At 39.5% G+C, this 21,130-nt stretch overlaps 2 protein-coding genes across 5 annotated transcripts; both read right to left on the bottom strand.

Moving 5' to 3' along the window:
* Window positions 1-4,768: 4,768 nt before the first annotated feature.
* Window positions 4,769-14,098, bottom strand: LOC128742428 (anaphase-promoting complex subunit 6). Of its 4 annotated transcripts, XM_053838791.1 has the most exons (8): window positions 13,954-14,098; window positions 7,151-7,205; window positions 7,057-7,086; window positions 6,804-6,972; window positions 6,123-6,320; window positions 5,324-5,543; window positions 5,198-5,252; window positions 4,769-5,093 (listed from the first exon to the last, which is right to left on the bottom strand). In XM_053838791.1, exons 2-8 carry the CDS (start codon window positions 7,197-7,199, stop codon window positions 4,975-4,977), a joined length of 840 nt encoding a protein of 279 aa, XP_053694766.1. In that variant the 5' UTR covers window positions 7,200-7,205; window positions 13,954-14,098; the 3' UTR covers window positions 4,769-4,974. The 4 variants fall into 4 exon arrangements, with proteins under 4 accessions (XP_053694766.1, XP_053694765.1, XP_053694763.1 ...); XM_053838790.1 differs by lacking the exon at window positions 6,123-6,320; XM_053838788.1 differs by lacking the exon at window positions 6,123-6,320 and having other exon boundaries at window positions 6,804-7,086.
* A 5,809-nt stretch (window positions 14,099-19,907) lies between these two features.
* LOC128740547 (rho GTPase-activating protein gacR-like) lies at window positions 19,908-20,596 on the bottom strand. Its single transcript, XM_053836095.1, has 3 exons — window positions 20,511-20,596; window positions 20,249-20,434; window positions 19,908-20,070 (listed from the first exon to the last, which is right to left on the bottom strand). Exons 1-3 carry the CDS (start codon window positions 20,594-20,596, stop codon window positions 19,908-19,910), a joined length of 435 nt encoding a protein of 144 aa, XP_053692070.1.
* Between the last annotated feature and the right edge of the window lie 534 nt (window positions 20,597-21,130).

Consider the following 21,130-nt stretch of genomic DNA (forward strand, 5'->3'; position numbering starts at 1 on the left):
CTGCTCCAAATTCAGAACGACGGCTTCTCTACACAAGTGTGGCTAATACTTCGTCACAGCGTGACAGGAAACACCATCAAGCTGGCGTTGGAGATAGACGCTCTGTCTGCCAACCTAATTGTCAAGCATGGCTTCATGCTGAACCATATGTCCGGCAAATCTCGCAAGCGACAGGTTGGCGGAGGAGCGGCCACTTCTGCGCCGGGAGCAACGAAGGTACGTGTGGGGTAACTTCCCGAGGGCATTCTGCAACCACCCGCTCCTAACATAGGTTCGCATGGTTCCCTGCAAGAGAGGGTCTACATTAACCACCAACCAATATCCACACGTCCGCGACGGCTGCGATGGTTTGTAAGGTTTCCCTTAAGGGAATTCTGAATAAACCAGTATCCACTTGCAGGGCTCAGAATTCACCGAACAACCCCGGTCGTGATTCGGTCTCCAGTCGACTGCAGCCGCTGAAGCCCTCTGATGACGGAAGCAAACTAACCAGCAAGGCGTTTACGCCACTGGCCACCGTCCGCCAGTCGCCGAGTCTAATGGCTCTGCCAAAGATGGTAAACCACAAATATAGCGGGCAGCCTTCGCCTTCGACGATGAGTATAACGTAGATAATTAATTTTGACACATTTTTGCAAAAACAAACTTCATGTAAAAAAGTTTGTCATTGGTGTTGTATCTAAGACTCCAAGCTCACGTCCGATTGCTATAACTTTGTTCCAAAAACTGACTTTCTTGTTTCGGGCACGCTATTGCATAACCCAGTCTTCAGAGCGTCTCGCATAGAACGATGCTCGGTTTCCCTCTCTCTCTCTCTCTCTCTCTCTCTCTCTCTCTCTCTCTCTCTCTCTCTCTCTCTCTCTCTCTCTCTCTCTCTCTCTCTCTCTCTCTCTCTCTCTCTCTCTCTCTCTCTCTCTCTCTCTCTCTCTCTCTCTCTCTCTCTCTCTCTTTCTCTCTCTCTCTCTCTCATTATTTTGGGATATTCTCATCAAATTCAGACGAGGTTTTACTGCACTGAAGCAAAAGACTTAGTTCTATTAGATTTGTTTTCTCGCTGATTCATTTAGCTTGGCTACGGACTCTTGTATAAATATGGCCGATAACTGCCCGAAGCAGGACTGTGCATTTAGCAGCATGTGAACGAAGCCACGTCGCGTCGCAGTCGCTTTTACGGACCTTACCACGGAATGCATCCACGACACTTTGAAATATTCCACAAACATGTTTGTTTTAGCTCCGTTTCTTGTGCTTTTTCAATCGTAAACAGGTTGTAAATAACTAAGATTTGATTTTAAATCTGTTGTAAATTCTTATTCAAAATCAATTGTATTACTTGGGAAAACCGGCTTCGTTGAATGACGGTTAACGACGGACTAAATATTTACGCTGTGCCAGATCCTCCGAAAAGGCTGTAAATTTAGAGCTCCCATGCACCACTTGCTTGCTAATTTCGAAGCTGCATATGATACCATCAACCGTAAAGAACAGTGAAAAATCACCGACGAGAACGACTTCTCCGAGAAGCTGGCCGAAGCCAGACTGATTAAATCTACACAGTGTTGTGTGCGGATTTCGAGTGTCGATTTTATTCGAATCTCACAGAGCTTGGAAATTAATCGAACTCGAAAACAGACACTGAGGAAGCCTGCAAGTCGTAGGCAAAATACGTATCTGTCAAGAATAAAGTGTGCATAGTAGAATTAAATTGGATAAGTTTTCTTTTTATTTAATTTACAGGTTTCGTATTCTACTAAGACGCTCCAAAAACTTCAGTCGACTCACAGAGCTGTTCATCTGTTCATATAACAATACCCGGGGTTCGATCTTTAACAAGTCTAGTCAATTGGTGGGCTTCGCCGATGATATGGACATTGCGCCAGAATATCTGTAGTAGTGCACGAAGGAGGGAAGATTCGGGTATGTTATATCTAGATGTAAATTTGATTTATTTGGTTAAACTCTCTCGAGATTCTGGTACTACAATGAACCTCTCGAGGCACGTATAGAGAGCAATTAAAGAATACCATCAGTCTTGATCGATACTGCGACCAGATAACAAGTGTCATATCTTATGATAAAATATATCACGGCCCAGGTTATTTTAATATAAAGTGAAGTGAAGTAAAGTGAATATTTAATATATTTTAGGGTAAAGGTAAACACGTCCACCAATCTACGGTGATGGGTTTGAAACAATTATCGAAGTTACCTAACTTGGCTCACTGGTTACGGTGAGCAATAGCCCCAGCCGTGAGATTCGAAAGCGTATTGTCAGCAGAAGCTATGCGCTTCTACTTAATACAGGCGTCACAAGCAACTGCGATCGAACAGCACTGAGCCCTCGTACAAAGTGTTCTCGATACAGCATGCTCGTTAGATCGCTTGTTTCCTACGGGCATGAAACATGGACAATGCTCGAAGTGGACTTACGGGTCCTCGGCAATTTCAAGAAACAGGTGCTAAGATCTTCTGCAGCGTGAGGTAGGGTGGATAGGCAGTTCTACGGCGGCAAACGAAGTATTCCAAAAGTGGTTAAAGTTTGAACGAATACGGCAGGTTAAATATTCTGGTGCAAAAATTGTGTTGGCTTCAGTGTTGTTCACAAGCGTACAAAAGCTTTATCCCACTGACGCAAGTGTACGACAAACAACCCCTGGTGCTGTGTTCACATATTCTGCTATCCGAACACTTATTAGGGCATAGCCTCGTAGCGTCTTTCTGCACAACCCGCTCACGAAGCTAACAACTCATGAGCTGTCAACATCACTGTGGCTTCAGATTTTACTTTACTCCTTCTTATCTTCTTTATCGTACACATGCGGGTAAGAGTGTGGGCCTCGCGAGCGATCGGCATCAACTGCTCAGGTTGCACTGACGAACGAGAGCGACGACTATGGCTGAAAGCTAGATACACATTAGCAAAAACTCATGGCAGTGCATGAAAAACAAGAAAGAGAGTCCGGCAGAGATGCTAATGCCAGTCTGATTGTTAGAGCGAGATCGCGCGTGTGAGAAAATTAGACCACATGCGAGCGGCTTTTATAACACTGATGAATGCATAAAAAAGTTATTAGCGAAGAAATTCGAACGTAATAGTCTGATTGCTTATATTTAAGTGGAAAACTGCAACCAGCGATGTGAATAAAGTAATTTTTATCGTACCATAACTCGTTATAATGATACTGGTAGCATCGTGAAACGCCACAGAGGTGGTCATCAAAAGATTGCAACGTCACCTGAGATGGTTCGAAAAGTGAGGAAGTGACTTGAGTGAAATCCATGAAGAAGTCCCAATCAAATAGCTAAAGAATGGAAAATATCCGATGGCGGCATCCGACGCATATAGAAAGATAAGCTCATGCAACAGCAACAAATTAGACTTGACAGAGCGAAGGAGTTGCTTCGCTTAGCCGAAAGCGGCCAATTTCCGAGCATTGTGGTTTTGCTGAAAAAGTCCCCAGCTGAGCAATTTGAAAATTCTCAAACAATATTATTTATTTGACAGAACGTTCATATGAAAATATGAACCATTGATTGGTTACCAGGAGGTAACACCCGCCACAAATATTGGTTTGAGCTGCAGATGGGCGCTCCTCAACAGTTTTCGTTAAACCTGGCGTCAAAGTAAATGCGACATACTATCGGAAAAATGATGAGGCTGCTTCGACAGGTAAACATTTAGATCGCAAACTATAAACATTTCAGAGAGATTCGGCACCATTTCACAAATCGCGAAGGAAACAAAAATGACTGAAAAACAACATTCCGAATTTCATTTGTGTGGTCGCAAAGGGTCTCGAATGCACCAAACGCAATTCTGCTGAATTGTTGCACTTTCTGTGTCATTTAAGAATGCAAGGTGTCAAGTTAAAAATATGCCAGCATTGAGATGCCGAAGAAATCGTTTTCCCACCCAAATTTATAGCTTCAAACGGTCATAAGTAACATATAGGATTCACATCGAGTACCCAACCCTGTAATCTAAGGGGCGAACCAACTTACCAGTTGAAAGCCCCAATAAAAAAATTATTGATTGATTAATTCCGATACATCTTAAAATCACTTAAGCCTAATGTCGTGCCAGAATAATTATATCAAATCAACAAACCTCAATGTTGATTGCACGATTTTTGATTTTTTTTGCTATTAAATTGTAAACTAAATAATATTTTTAAACGTATTTGAATTGTCAAACTTTGTTTTGGAAGGCTTGCGTTTACTTGCGGAGAAAGGACCGCAGGATGTCCCTCGTAGGCCTTCCATATTATGAGAAAATGATAATTTCGACAAACGCGGAGGAACGGAGATTTACAACACCGAAACTGCGGGGAATCCAAATAATTTGAAAATTTTCTCTGCAGCTATGCGTTGTTGTTAATCGTTAGTTTTTCGTATTTTCTTTGTTAAGCCTTCATAACTTTATAACGAACAATCACATAGCTTGAGATTTTTATAACTAAAAAATTGGGAATAGTCGAATAAGATTTTTTTGAAAATGTACACAACCTACGTAAAAGTTGTTTTCAGCAGGCGAACATAAGGAAATAAGTCGTCACTCGGTTCGTTTACGTTTGTCCTTCTGAAAAGATATCCGAGATTTAGTCGTAACAAATAAATGTATAAAATTAAGCATAAGCATAAGCATAAGCATAGGGGTAGCAAATAAATGTATAAAATTGCATCCAAACTAGAGAACGTCGAATGAAAAAATTGATCAATTAACGACTTTGGAAACGTATCACAGAATAAAACACTTCTCGTTCAGTTACACATATTTAATCGTTTATCAAATGAGTTCCAGAAATTAGTCATTCTACAGATACAGGCTGTGTTAGGCTGTTATCCTGTTTGATACATCTTGGCTCTTGCTCCGTCACAATTGCTTGTAACGTTCACTGCCGCAATTCGAGTGTAAATTCAGATCAATATTTCTAACCATACGTGTTATCCCCCAACGATCGTATGTCATCGCCTTTACGAGCGAACATGATAGCTTGTAACCTTTCCATTGTCATTCACTGTGGTTGCGGCCTCGCGGTGCGACTGTCCATTGATATTAGAGGAAGACGAAAAGCTGGACACACCAACAAATCCTGAAACAAGGGAAGCGCCATATATATCATGGAATCAGATTCAATCGAGCTAGGCGGTAAAACGGATAGACTTTTTTGTTCTGCCCATCGCGCCATTCACTCACCAGGACCCCCAGGCGGAGCGTCACTTCCGAAACGCGTGTTTATATTGGGCGATGACTAAAAGTAAAAACAAAATAGGCAATAAATAGAAGGCCCAACCAACAAAAAACGCCATTATTGTCACGAACCGGATTTTCCGGGAAAATGTGCGCTGTCTGATGGAATCCCGATGGTCCGTAGGATGCCGAAGCTCCGGCTGCTCCAAACCCTGCTCCGTTGCCACCGCTGCCGCCACCGCCAGTGGCACCACCATAGTTTCCACTATTGGCATTGGCTGCAAATGCGGCCTGCTGCTGACGGATGCTATTGAAGAGAGCATTCTGATGTGCCAATTGCTGCTGGTACAAACTATCAGACGATCATCACAGCGAAGATAAATCACGTTCATGAAACCAAACGAGAGACTTATTATTAATTGTAGACTGTGTATCACTGCGATGGAAAAATCAACTGCTATTGAAGGTGAAGTATGCAAAGAAAAACGTGAGAGGAAAGATGGCAGATGGGTCGGAATGAATGGCGCGAGGTGAAATTAAATGCATCAGGTATTGAACAGGTTGTTAATGAATGGTCTTATTTACGATTCGCCGATCGGAGCGGATGTCATGATTTTTCCCATTGTTTGACGAGAATTTCCCCACTCAATTATCGACTCTCCACTGACGGTGACAACCTCACGATGGAAGGTGGGAATTTACAGCTTCGCTGTCAACGCGGATGTGAATGATTCAATCGTGTTAAGATTTGGATTTATGTTCATTTCGTGGTTGCTTCTGCTGTTGGTCGAAATATGCGCTAAATTTACGTAAGCAAAAAAGGCTACTTATTCAAAACGTATTCTACGTCAGAAACGAAAACGAACTGAACATCTTTAATCCAACAGAAAAGTGCAATTATTTACTTCATTATCGTCATGCGTCAAATTACTTATTGGGATCGAAGAAGTTATTATAGCCATCGTAGTTTTGATGAGAATAAGGGATATTAGTTCTATATTCCTGATCCGGATGTACTCGCTCTTGAAACTGTTGCTCCTGCGGGTATGGTGGATACTGGCCATACTGAGACGCTGATGCAGTTGCCGTTGCTCCTCTGGTGGCGAAGGCCTGAGTAGCAGCTGCTGAGCTAATTGTTATTTTAAGTTAGTTCAAAACCATTTGTTAGAACCTAGTACATGAATCACCGACAAGAAAGTAGCAATAACCTACGAAAATATAAAAAAAAATCATGTTTCACAGTCAAAAAAAACTCGAATGACGTTGGAGATTGTTTTGACTGGTGTCCGTCACTTGAATGTTGATAAGTCCACCACCGAAATTCGTTCTAGCTAACCAGAGCAGTAGCTATGAAGCATTGCATAATTAAACTGCAATGCTAGATTGGTATTCGAAAACAAAGCGTTACAGTAGCTACGTGAGTTCACCTCTATCCGGGACCGGCAAGCGGTTAGTGAAACAAGTATTGAATTTTAATAGGACTCCAAATAGTTTGAAGAACACGGAAAGTGTTATTCAAGAAAGATTAGCAGGCATATCGAAAGCAAATGAAGCTCGCAAAGTCTATCACTTAGCAATTATCAAGTCGAGGTATAAAGGCAAAGGCCATTACTTAGCGAAGTTAGCTTGCAGTCCCTGGAAGAAGCTGTTGAAATCGAAGGCATTCGGAAAAGCCGGTATCGGTTGGTAGGGGGCAAAACCAGGTGTGAAAGCACCGGTTCCGGCCGCCGCACCCGCTACATTCGGTCCGACGTAGTTGGATGCGAAGCCCCCGTTGAAACCTGTATTGGTATAGGGGTACTTGTCAGCGTAGGGATTATTGCCATCGTTGGAGCTAATCTGATTGTAGAGACCTGATGACGTACCGGCTCCGGCATATTGGCTGCTAGCGAATCCTGCAAGAGAGAAGATTAGAAAAAGGTTAGAGTATAGGCTAGTTGAGTTTTTTAAAGAATTTACCAGCAGTTGTTCCACCCGCAAGGGCGCATATCATCAAAAGTGTAAACATGTTTACCTGGAATAAAACACAAAAATAGGTATGAAATCCATTTGGAAAGGTAAAATAATTTTACAAAATAGAGCTGATAAATTACACCGTAGGTCTCAAATCTGTACAATAAATATTTACTAAACTGTACTTCGCAACTGTAAAAAATTAAGCTTCAATCAAATATTTTTGCTAAAACTTATTGTCTTAACTATGTTTAATCAAATACCAAAATCATTTAAAACGGTGCAGTGGTTTGAAAGTTACCATTTAAAAAATCTAAAGGCAAAAACAGTCCAAAATGATGATTTTCCATCACTTTAACTCAGAAGAGAGCATCAAGAATATACAACAAGTTGTACAATTTTTGAACTGAATCGAAGCACTTTTAAATTCAAATTTCAGTAGTTTCAGGTAATAAATTTCCTATAGAACGGTGAAGAGCGAAGAGAGGCATCTCGTTCCTTAAGTGGATTGACATTGGAATGAGTTCAGTTCTTCGCCGAAACACACTAATATCTTTGCTAGATTTATAAGCTAAACCAGATATCGCAATGTTACCACAGATGCTGTGACCCGATGAAGGTGAATCCAATTTAAACGTACAAGAGCTTGCAAATACCTTGCTCTCATTTAAGACCAATGTCGTACCTTCAGATCCACTGGGAAAATTTGATAATCGCAAGTTAGTTTCAATCTCATCGAATCATCTAGCACGCTGGGCCTAGCTATTCATAGTGCCGGTGAGGTCCTTAAAGAGAACAGGTTTTCGCACACAGTCGTCTGGCATCCTCACTATGTGGTCGGCCCACCGTAGCCTCCCGACTTTCGCCAGGTGGCGGTGATGGAGATCTCTAAAACTAATGCCTGCAGATCTTGGCTCAAATGCCTGCACCACTCTCCGCTTCCCGTTTGAACTTCATCAAGCGATAGCAACCTTATTGAAGATCGGGTAACCAACCCCGGTGAAAGCTAAGGTCGTATGAAGACAGGGAAGGAGGGTCTCTTGCTGACAGAGAGTTTTGGCAAAAGGAACAGTCTTGCCAGTTGTGAGCGCCTGTCTCCAAGTTAAGGGCGGTTTATGATGGTTAATCTACCGCTCAGTGGATCGTCTTGTTCTTACCAGGTACGCGGCTGTAACCCAGGTGTAGCGCCGTACAACAGCGTCTGATCCGAAATGGGTGGCTGTCTTATGCAACGCTGTGTCCCGTCAGCTTAATCCAAGACGGTAGACCTGCCTGTGAGACTAGGCTTCGCAGCCGTAGTAAGACGGAGGAGTGCCCAGGACATAACATAAAGATAGTCATAGGGGTCAGTCCCGGCGTACTGGTTAGCATTCACGCCTATCACGCCGAGGACCCGGGCTCAAATCCCAACCCCACAGAAGTCACGAATGACATAAGCTGTTAAAGTGACTATAACCTAACACAAAAAAAACAAAAAAAAGGTAGTCATCGGGAATACAAATGCACAGGTTATGGTGAATGTCCAATTGGTTAAAACCACATTATAAATAAAAAAATTGCAAGGTTGTTTTCAAGAATCAACCGCCTGTTTAACGTAGGACTATGTAAAGTTGATGCAAGACACACCTTTATTTTTTTACGGCCGCATCCTGCATTCCCAAGTAACAATTTAGGTTTTATTACATTCTTATGATGGCATTAAGACCAAAATTGGTCTTGAAAACTGTAATAAGAGTACAATAAAACTCACATTGTTGCTTGGGTTTGTACGAATAGTTTACTTCGAACGAATCGGGAAGCACTATTCTTATATTCGAATGAACAAAAGGAAAGGGAGCTCGAACGTCCGAATCGGCTTAACTTTCGAACGAATATCATTCGAACAAAAACAAGTATAAGGGTGATAATGCTGGAACAAATCACAAAAAGCCTGCGGTACTGTTCACCCGTTGTGATTCCTCAATAATCTTCAGGCCAATTAGTATATATTTTTTAATTACCCAGCTTATAATAAATACTAGCTTATAATAAATTAATCTCATTGGGGTTTGAACTCCTAAGAAACTGCAGCTGGTAGATACCATCACCTTTTGCTTTATTTGCGGGAAAGAGTTTTTCTGGTCGATTTAATAAGGAAGGATCCTGGTTAAAAACCTATTTTGCTAAGCGAAGAAATCAAATAATTTGAAGTCCCGTACTGCTCTTGAAAAGGCTGACTCATAGAGCTTTTTCTGAACCTTAATTTAGAGTAAGTATACTTGGTAACAATCTTGGTAGCTTCAGAGACAACCAGCTTATCCAATTCATTAGATGACAGCAAACTAGTAGAGATCTAAAGCTCGCGAGAGGTAATCGTGAAGCACTTCTGGTAGTGAGCCATACCGGAAAACCTAGCGGTAATGCGTTTGAAGATATTATTGATTAAACAGTTCATGCTGCTGATTGTCTGTTGAAAAACACTGCTCTAGCTCTCCTTAGGGCGTGACTTATTCATTTACCTTGCCCTTCTTGGTCAATTTATCGCTAACTGTTGGTGTCATTCTAACGATACGATGGTGCAATTTACGTACAATAGAAACATTTACGTGCATATAAACAGATGGTGTGATCTAGTAGTTGGCTTCATTCAAACAAATTTTTAATGTCCCTCCTTTTTCCTAATTTCATCCGTTTTATCAATGACGTGGCTAGAGGGTGTTGCCTGTAACAACTTCTCAACGAAAACTAATAATGAAATGATTTACTGAAACCTGTGGTGAATTTATAAAAATTGTTCAACTTTACGTGAAAACTCCAGGAGTTACTTGCAAAATTCAATCTTTTGATGAAAACTATACGAAACACATATTTTGTGGTTCGAATGGTAAGCGAACCATAAAAATATATTCGTAATTGGCTGAGCTATAAGCGTTTAAAATCTATCACTTGTTCGTGTCATGATTATCTTTGCTTTCGTAGCATGCCACCCTATTAAAGTAAGACGTAGTCCTACGTCAAAAATTAAAAAAAAATGCACGGGTCGAACGTGAAGAGTTCTTTCGCCCCGTTACTGGTAGAGAAAACTACCAACAAATGACCATTTTTGTCTTAATGATGGCGTTTTAATCATCGGTTTTCTATCAAACTAATGTATATGCTAACTAGGCCTACGTTTCAAGGTTGGATGGTCTCATACACCCTATTTAAAAAAAGGGCCGTCGACTCAAATGCAATATTTATCGGGGCATCCCTCTCCTCAATTTTGCATACAAAATTCTCTCCCGCATCCTATTTCATAGACTGAAGCCGTTACAGGAAACCTTTATTAGTGAATAGCAGTATGGTTTTCGAGAGGGATGCTCCACGTCGGATCAAATGTTCAGCTTATGAGTTATTTGTTCATAGACTTCAGGGCGGCGTACGATTCAATTAAACGAAAAGAGCTGCGGCGGAATATGCTTGAACATGGTTTTCCGACAAAACTGATTAGGTTGATACGTGCTAAATTAACGATTCAAAATCCATCTTTAGAAACGTGAGTGAGATATCGGACTCGTTTGTGACGATACATGGTTTAAAGCAAGCTGACAAAGGAAGGTGCTATTCGAAAGGCAGACAAAGAAGCAGTTCTATCCACTCATGTGCGGGATTACGGACAACATCACAATTATCAGCATTTACGGAAGAGTTGTGGAAGAGGCGTACACGCACCTTAAGAAGAAAGCAGCGAAGATAGGGTTTATCATAAACTCTGTCAAAATAAATTATGTGGTGGCTGGTAGAGAGCCTGGTAGCCCTGCCGGTATTAGAACTGCGGTAGTGATAGATGGAGATGCTTTTAAAGTAGTCGACGAATCTGTATACCTTGGTACGTTAGTGACATGTGAAAATGATGTGTGCTATGAAATAAAAAAGTGGATACTATTATTAAAAGTGGATTACTAGCTCGCTGAGATCCCGTCGCCTGCACTCTAATGCTCCCGGTGGTACTCTACGGCCACCCGCAACCCTCGAGTTCTTGGTGTTTTTGAGTGGGATATCCAGCGATCAATTCTTGGCGCCAAATTAGAAGAGAAAGCATGGCACAGGTGCATGAATCACGAAATATACCAAGCGCTGTTGACAAGGATGCTAAAATACGGGTGTTGGGGGAGATCGGAGAGCGACAGCCTAAGACCGACAGTGGAGACGATCCCAGCTAGCACCAAATCCTACATCAATGTATGAAAATTATCATAAACATCTCTTAACAAATACGAAAGCGTAACTAAGGCTTAATACAGTGCGCCCACGTTAATTTTCAGTCGTATGTAACGATAATAACTGACACACATATGATTTTCAGCATAGAATTGTATAGCAGTATGGAGTGAGTCGCGCTTAATCGGATTTTATCGTTAATACATACTTATATTGAAGACGCGTTATTATTCTTCATTACGTATTTCGCTTCCAAAATAGTACGGATACGCCAATTTTGTTCATCAAAAACGACTTGTTAGCATGCATATCTGTACGTTTCTGTAATCGTTCATCTGTAATTGTTCAATATTATGAGGATAGATGCAAAACTACTTCACTTGCGTCTCTCTCTCTCTCTCTCTCTCTCTCTCTCACACACACACACACACACACACACACACACACACACACACACACACACGCGCGCACACGCACACGCACACTCTTCTCTCTCGCTCTCTCTTTCGCTCTCCCTATCGATCTATCTACACAGCCAAACAGACGAGACACTTGCGCTAATTGCATAGTCAATGCAAAATTCGTTAATTTTTTAGAAAAGCTTATTCTCTGGTATAGTCGGCGCCTGTGTTTGGTGACGATTTTCCATTTTTTATAACAGGGATCTTGTTAAAGTAGTGATAATAATATTCTAAAATGAATAGCGGCATATAACTAACTCATCAAAATCCCTATGACCAGGTCTCGTCAATCACAAATTTGCATTTATTCCATTGCTCGGTTAACTGAAGCAATGCATTATAAATTTATGTCGCTTTAAACATAAATGACCATCACCATCACTTGAACACTGGTGCGTAAAAAATAGGCAGTAACCAGCAGTGATTAAACGTAATTTTTTTACAGGTGTGCTTTTGAATGAATGCTTCTGTATTCTCAGACTAATGCTACGAAATAAATATTTTGCTTCTCATTTCTTGTATATGAACCAGTTGATGAATGAATTGAAACTTTCAGATTGATCTCTATCGAATCATTTCAACAGTAAATATACCAATCGATCATCATAATCATAGTCGATCATAAGTACATTCAAATATAGCAAATTTTCTTTATTTAAGAAAAGTAAACACTTGGAGCGAACCAACTACCGGTTGAAGGCCCCATTAAAAAAGTAAACAAATAAATAAAAGTTAACATAATAATTTGTAGAACCTAAAAAAGATTAAACAACCAAATGAAATATTTGCTAATAAACATTAAGATCCTGTGAGTAAGGCAATACAGAAGCAACTTCTTTGGATCACCAACATAAAGCTGCAGCTGATGAGTAATATTTGTTAATCAAAGCAAAAGCGAAAAATTACGTCGTATCTTACTGGTTGGTTCGACTATTGGACGATTCAACTAAACTGAACGAACATAGCTCATTCAGTCACAATAATAGTTTTAGTACCATTTTAAGCTTTTTATTTTTACGCCACAATACATAAGCTGGAGTTCCGTGAAATAAGAAGCACACCTTTGAAAATGACGATCCATTGTAGTGTGAGATTTGTCAACGCCGATAAAAGCCTTTTGCTTTTGCCTAATATCAAAAATTTTCGTTTTCTGTTCCCGGTGAATCACACAACCTCTAGCTTCCTGCTACAAGTAACGAAATAAACAAACAGTTCACGCTATCGAACGATTACTACGCGACAAAATCCACGGCAAGACTGAGTCGAATCCGAGCCGAACACGACGTGGACCAAACAGAAGCATCGCTCAAGCGAAGTGGAGTGATGTCATTACACGTTTTTAGGAAACCGGTACAAACATTTACACCGCCGGCTCAAAACAACCAAAACTACATAGGTATAAATCAACATTTCAGTCCAGTGAATAACGCCAACAGGCAGCCAAACCGGCCTTGCGGTTCGCTAATGAACGCTTTGGCTTCATGTGATTAACATCCGCTTATCAATACAGCGAAGACTCCCTTGAAAATCACCTTAATATTAATCTTATTTCAATGAAAACAATGATGATCACAGAGATAGTGCAAATAAAAGGAAGAAGTAGTTTTGCAAAGATGCAATAACACAACGTCATTCCTGATCGGTAGAATTATGCAGAGCCCATTAGAGGCAATTTGTTGGATGCACTTTCCCATCCCAAAGCCGCTCATTCCCGTTGGGTAATTAAACGAGACACAAAACCGGTATATCTTCTTCTCAGTTATTCAACTTTTCTGGGCGGCACTATCCACGAGCAACTTTCAAAAGAGAATCAAATCAACCTACTTCCAATATGCAAGCAACACTGCAGCCACTTAAATTTTCACTTAAATTATAACCATAAACAAGATTCTAGTTTTTTTTATTTGGTAAATTTGCATATTTGGCCAATTTCAACAACGAATTAAGTCGGGGAATTCCGCTGACCAAAAATTCAAAGAGAGCAAGAAACAGGAAATAAAGCTTTCGATTGAAAGTCTGGTTCCACACTGGTTTTATTGGTCATCTGCGCTGTCCACAAGCACATATTTTCATTAAACTTCTTCACAAATCAACCGATTTTTTATCAAACGTATTGTTTTTAAAATATTGATTTCCTATCATTGCTGTCAAAATATTCACTTTCCGTACCACGTTGTATGTCTCCCAATCACTGCGTTTATGCTAGGTATGACACGAGCACGAATTTCTGCTGCTAGCTTTTCTTCTGTACGGTCAAGTTCACGGACACTGGCCAGTCGCTCTCGGAATGAGAGATTCGTCGTCGGTACACAATCGTTTACGCTATCAGAATGAAACGAAGAGCAGATGAGACGGATCATTTTATATGGAAAACAAAACGTAATCCACCTAGCAGTGAATGGATATTTGCATTCAGCGATTTTTTTGTCATCTTTTTATCTGATTTTTTTTTCAAACTAATCATTTAGTTAAAAAATCACGGTATTTACACAAGGTATACTTCGACGACTTTTCGATAAATTTAATCAAGAAAGCTTTGCACAAAATTGATGCTACTTCTGCACACAGAACTGCAATACCCCAATATGTAACTGGATTGAAATACATTGACTTTCAAGTTGACTCATATAAACGGGCATTTATTGACAGTCTCTTTTTACAAATAACTTTGAAACTCAACTACTGTTCGGTGAAATATTCAATTTAAATGTAAGCTACAATACCTTTCAAGTGCAACCAACAGTACACAAATTTGTTAATATTATTATATAGCTTAGCTGTCGTACTATTCAAATATTACCAAAAATGTTGAAATTGTTGAAGCGGTTTTTGAGCTAACCATATGAGTTTGAAGTAACTCATACACTTACATACACACATAACAGTAACGGCGAATGAAACTATCCAGCAAGCCATCATCACTTTCGTAGTGAACATATAATATTTCCTCGATAAGATAGACAAAACAGGTAAAATTGTCTAAACAGGATTGAAAAAATAATATTATAAAATGTTAACATAAGCTTAAAAAACGAAAATAAGATGAAGCGTAAAATATTTTGTCAACAACTCGTGTCATCCATAAGAAGCGTCTCTAAATCATGTTAATTCTTGGCACTTAATGAGAGAGAATGTTTCATTAAAAGACATTAATACACATTGATGGCTATTCGACAGAGTTTGTACAACGTACAATTGTACAACGAGCTATCAAATCGAATCCAACCCTTTTATTTCAATTGGATGTATGTAAGTCCTAAATAGATGGATGAACATGCACCAATTATTTTGTTGACATGATTTTCTTTGTACCTAAATAAACATTTAAAGTTTAAAAGTCAAGCAACATCCTGTTGGCTGAATCCGCATCCGTGAGTCATGCGATGCGATTTAGTTATTTTAATTAGAATACATTTCCAACCTGAACGATATCGTTATTGGAATGAATTCAGAATTTTCAAGCTAATAACTGATCTGAACGATTTTAAGAAAAGAAATATTTAGAAGAGCTGTATCGAGTCCTACTTTTTTAAGTTCCTTAAGTTGGAAGTAGAAAGTTAAAACATTATTTGTACTCTAGAGCATTAAATGAGCATTAACTTATTATCATACTTCGGTGGCTCTATCTGCACCGGAAGTGCCATTTCCGGACATTGTACTGTCAACTTTATCTTAAGCTAGCAGTACATTGTTTTTTTCCTATGCAACAATGAACCATTAAATTCATCGTTAGGAGCATTAATCAGCATTAATTGAGCATCAATTAACTGAATGGTGCAACTAATGTTCTGCTAACTTTTTACTTCCAGTTTAAGGCAGGGTTGCACACGAGTGTGATTGTGGTCTAATTTACTCACACACTCGTATTCATTCTAATGAACACGCCGGCATTAGCATCCCTTAGGCTTTAAAACTCCCGTGAGTAGAATCGAGTGCGTAGATTAAGAAGAAGAAAAAGAAATAATAATGCAAAATTTGTATCCCAGTGCAGCACTAGCCTCGCGGGCAACAGATTCCCCACGAATTTTTTGGCTCGGGAATAAGCTATGCAGGAAGACGATGTGAGGATGTGCGTGCACTAGTGTGTGGGTAGCAGAATGTCTCCACACAGCACCGGCGGCTGTTTCTTTTACGCCTCCCAGTAAACCATTTGGTTTGTATATCTCGATTGCAACTGAGAAATACGACATCATATCTAAATGAAAAAGTTGTATTTCACGTCAGATTAGAGCGTATATGTACCAAAGTAGAGGCAATATACGTGCAAAAATTTTGACGATTATTTTTAATTCTAACTAACATTTTATAACACGCAACTTAATACTCCTGAATATATGATTAAGATATAACTCTATACCGGTTTATAATTCACAATCATGAGTTGTACATGAGGATACGCACGACTGCAAAACAATTTATTGTTCACTTTGTTTTGACATACTCTAATCATTATACAATTCCAATGTTAAATTGACATGAAAATGATTTAATGTGAACTTTCTATTACGATCTTGTTTTATCTGGGCTGCGTGTGCGGCGTAAGCATTGAATGCTATGTTTCTCATACTCTTTCGCATGTGAGTAGGCATGGTTGTGAGTAGGCAACGGTTTCGAAGGAATTCTCGAACTTCTCTTGAAATACCACACATTGGGCGCCGGGTACTTGCTTCGTCTAGTTTTTTAGCCATAAGATTCCACCAGTTTGTCATTTGAGTTGTGTTTTTTGCTTAATTTGCAAGGTAATTTGCCTACAGTTTCCTCTTAATGCAGCCCAATGCCTCTCAATTGACCTTAGATACATAGAATAAACTGCTATATTCCCTTTTGACACATTCCAGAATTACGGGACACCATAAGTGACCAATTGTAAACAACACTCAGCCACAGAGCCCGCTGGACAAAAGGAGACTGCACAACCCCCTTTTAAGGTAACGACGTATCTAAAATTTTCATTACTTTCCCTTGCCGTCCCTTCATCAATTGTAGAGCCACCGTTTCAAAAAAAATTATTAGTATATATGCCTAACCGCATTTCAAGGTCAAGACTAAAAACACGAGGTTGATCTAAGAATTCATGATTTGGCAAGCGATCTGCTCATGTGGCAAACGGAGTGTGCCGTTCGTGACTACCGAGACTGCAAACGGAGAGATCTACCTCAAGGAGTGTCTACAGAAGCATCTGCTTCTGCTGTAGATGGATGTACACGAGGATCCTACAATCTTCTGGCCGGATCTAGCTTCGTATCACTATTCAAAAGATGTCCTGGAGTGGTATGAAGCCAACGGGGTCAATTTCGTACCAGAGAACATGAACCGCCCCAACGCACCGGAACTAAGGGCCATCGAAAAATACTGGAATATGAAGCAGGTACTACAGAAGCAGCCCAAGAAGGTTAAACCTGAGGAAGACATGGAGAAAAAGTGGGTTTCCGTACAGAAGAAGCTGCATCCAGTTTTTGTACAGAACCTTATGACTGGAGTTAAGCGTAAGGTGCGAGCATACGGTTAAGGTATTGAAGTTGAATGAAATAAATATGCCAAAAGATTACTATTGGGTTATATTTTATTGTTTGAAAGTTTGAAAAGGATCGGTCAATCAGATACCCTTTATTTTCTAAGAAATTTTTCTGAAAGTTCAGCTCACCAGCGTACCAAGATATAGGAATTCCTTCACTACTTCCTTCCTCCAATACTGAATTCCTTCCACTACAACTCTTTGGAGCCTGTTTGAACAAAAGTCAACACTTTCAAATTATGTTCAGAATCAGCTGCCTTTGCTTTTCTGTCTTTCCCGAATTTCCTGTCGATGGTCAAATGTTTTCCAAACCATTTCAGGACCTAGCACACCGGAGATTTGGAATAATTCAACAGTTCAGTCAACTAACGAGCGGATAGTCCAGGATTTTCATTACGAGTATGCTGGATCGACTCGCGGTCCACTTGTTTCGGTGAATTTATCCTAAAAACGAATGCTCACTGGCGTTCTATTCGCTTTGACATAATTCACTGAGATTATTAATATTTTCACTCATAATATATATAATTGACAAACTGTGTTCGAATTTTCTCAGGTTTAACCCTTAGATCTGAAAATCAAATTAATTTCAATGATTTCTTTTCAACAGCGTAATAAAAATGGTGACAAAATCAACTTCAAAGCAGCGTACGATACAGTCGATCGAAACCAGCTATGGCAGATTGCGCGAACACGGTATCCGGAAAAACTGGCGCGACTAGTCAGAGCTATTATTGGATCGAGTGATGTATTTCGTGAACATTTCGGACATTGTTGAGTCCCTTTGAGACGCAGCGAGGGTTTGAATGAGCTGATGGCCTATCTTGCATGCTGTTTAACATCGCTCTTGAGGGGGTGATCCGACGAGCAGGCATCGTAACGAGAGGCACGATTTTCACCAAGTGTAGCAAACTTCTGAGGCCTTTGTTGCAGAAACTTGCAACACGCTGAAGAAGGCTGCAGGTAGTTGAAATACGTATTCATGACGTTAGTCAAATTATAGTAGAATTAAAAGGAATTCACTTCCAATTAGTTTGCGTTGACACTTTATATAGCTTGAAAACGTTAAAATTGGTTTATAACTTTTTTATTATCACTCATAATAATTTAATGACGGAACGAACGTGCTTAAAACGGTAAGAACCGCCTTAAAACGTAAAAACAGGTAGTGGTAAAGTTGCGGATAGTATATACCACTTCTAGTGTATAATGCTATTAACTACTATTTAAAGAGGTGTTTTGGAAATAATAATCTCTCCATCGACATAATCGCGAGTGTTTATGTACAAGGCTGCGGAAATACCCAGATAGGATGCAGAGTTAGCAAATTCAAAGATAAGGGTACAGAATAAATATGCATTCCTTGTCTAAATAGCTCATCGGTGCCAGTATGTCGGAAGTTGAGCATTATTGTTAACATACAAACAACTTTAAGCATCAACATAATTGGTATTGGTCCACATTGTGACGCTCGATAATCAGAAATGTTAAGCTATGCTACAAAGCTGAATATCGTTTGACAATTTAAAAAACAAATTCGAAATCATATTCGAAAGTAATATTTGAAATAAAAATGGTGTAGATTGAAATATCACTGAAATGTAAATTTTCGAAACATTTAAATGGAAGATTTTTATGTAAAATTTTATTTCATTTAAGTTATCGAGCCATTTTTTAAGTACTCCAACTAAAAACTGCTCTAATTAATCTTAAAGTAAGTCGACTCAACTTTCCAGAAATATATATTATTTAAGCAACTACAATATATTATATAGTACTTTTATATAAAAAAAATTAAAAATTAGGAAAAGAAAAAAAACAAAAATTTCAAATTTGTAAAAGTCGTCGATCAAATCAATTGATGCTACTTATACTTTTTCAATTTTGATACAATAATAAATCTTAGATTTTAGAGCTGTTTCGTAAGGTGTTTTCATAGTTGACTAAAACAATTGCTCGTCTGTACTAATTCAATTCTGTACTGTCTGTACTAATTTGCAGAATTTTAACAACTAATGAATTTATTCAAAATAATTCCATTCCTCCCAAAGATCCGTTGGAAGAGGAGAAATGGGATAATGTAAATTGTCTCGGGTTGAAAACTTCAATCATAATAGTTAATCCTAATTATTGAAATTTTGACCTGAATTCAAAATGTTAATTGTATGAACAAACTGCAGATAAATATAAACAAACCGAGTAAGAGTTAATGTTTTACTAGTCTTACAGTGGTAGATATAAATGATATAAATGAGATTACGAATTTAAGCAGAAAATCTATCTCCAGTTAAGTTGAGTCGAACATTATTGCTGTTATTTATTGTTTCTGTGTTACACAAAACTGAATTGAAATTTTTTCTTTTAACAAAAAGGCTTTACTAGAGAAGGAAAATAATAAAATAAATTTTCAATTTTCTGAGAGCTAGAATCATGTGTTTATTCATCTACTTTCAATTTCTTTCTATTGTGTATGCTTTCTTTGCATTTTGCTAAATTGTCATATTTTTATTACGTTTCGAAAATGTACTGCAAGCGTTAAATTCCTTCCGCAGAATTTCCTATCTTCGACTATTAACCTAATCTTTGGCTCCGAAAAATTCCGATCACGCTAGAATTGGCCAAGATTTTTGTAAAACTTTCGCCACTGCACGCTGAGACTGTTGAGTGGATTCGTCCCGCTGGAGCTTGCTGCTGTAACTATCGATCCCTGTCCTGCTGTCGCGTGTGAACCGGCATTGGTGTTGGAACTGGTCGATAACGAGCCGCTGTGACTGTTGAAACTTTAGAGTTCAGATTATTGACAGCAACTTTTTTGTAGCTTTGGAATATTTAACTGATGGGTAAAATTTTCAAAGAAGCAAACAAGGAACAGTTTTTGCATTTTGATGTTTTCTGGAAATTTTACCCAAACAATTTTTTTACTTCAGTCTTGCGTGGGAAGCAACTTACCTCACTGCTATTGGCTTATTTGCGACCGAGGTGGCCACTGAAGTCGTGTGTGAGACCGACACCGGCGGCAATGCCGGAAGGCTTGCACCACCTCCCGGTGCACCACCGCCTCCCCCACCACCAATAATCCCGCCAATAATGGCGGGTAAAACCTGACCTATAATTGCCGGGATGATGATTTCAGCGCTGAAACAAAACCACAATTCGAGCCACATCAAAACAAACCGACCAATTCGATAAGTTCATTGTTTCGAAATCCTACCCTGGAAACGTTTTCGTGTCTTCGGCATAAATTGTGCCCCAAAGCAAAACGGCACCCAGAAAGACTATAAATCTCACTATTTGCATTTTCTCACTAATATATTACTTCAACGGAATATATGATGAACACAAAACGTGAACGGACAAAGACTACTGGAATACACTTGACTGCATTCGCGGGAACTCGAATCCTCGCCGAGCGTTCGCACCAAGTGATCCGGTCCAAGTGATTCAATATGTTCCGAAGCCCGTACTCACCTGACGCAGTATTTCGGACGAATTACGAACATTGCACTGCTAAGCTTTTATGCGACTTAATTGCGTCTATGAATGGGCCCGTGAATGGTACGTCTACTTAGGTATAAGGTAGGCAATGAAATTGTTCCAAGGTTAATTACAGCAATGGATTCGTACAATGCACACCCGCCGCGAAGCTCATAATTGTCGCGCTCGGTGCATCGGATTAGGAATGAAAGCTATTATCAGATAAACAAATCCAAGCGCAGGGCACGCGCGCGGGTGAACAGTATGTGTGTGTATGTTTCGCTGGAACAATGTGGTGTTCTTTAGTGGGATGTAATGTACGAAAATAATTTGACTAGTCAAATTAGATTCTACAGG

The sequence above is a fragment of the Sabethes cyaneus genome, chromosome 3, assembly GCF_943734655.1.
Source record: "Sabethes cyaneus chromosome 3, idSabCyanKW18_F2, whole genome shotgun sequence".
In the NCBI taxonomy this organism is placed as follows: Eukaryota; Metazoa; Arthropoda; class Insecta; order Diptera; family Culicidae; genus Sabethes; species Sabethes cyaneus.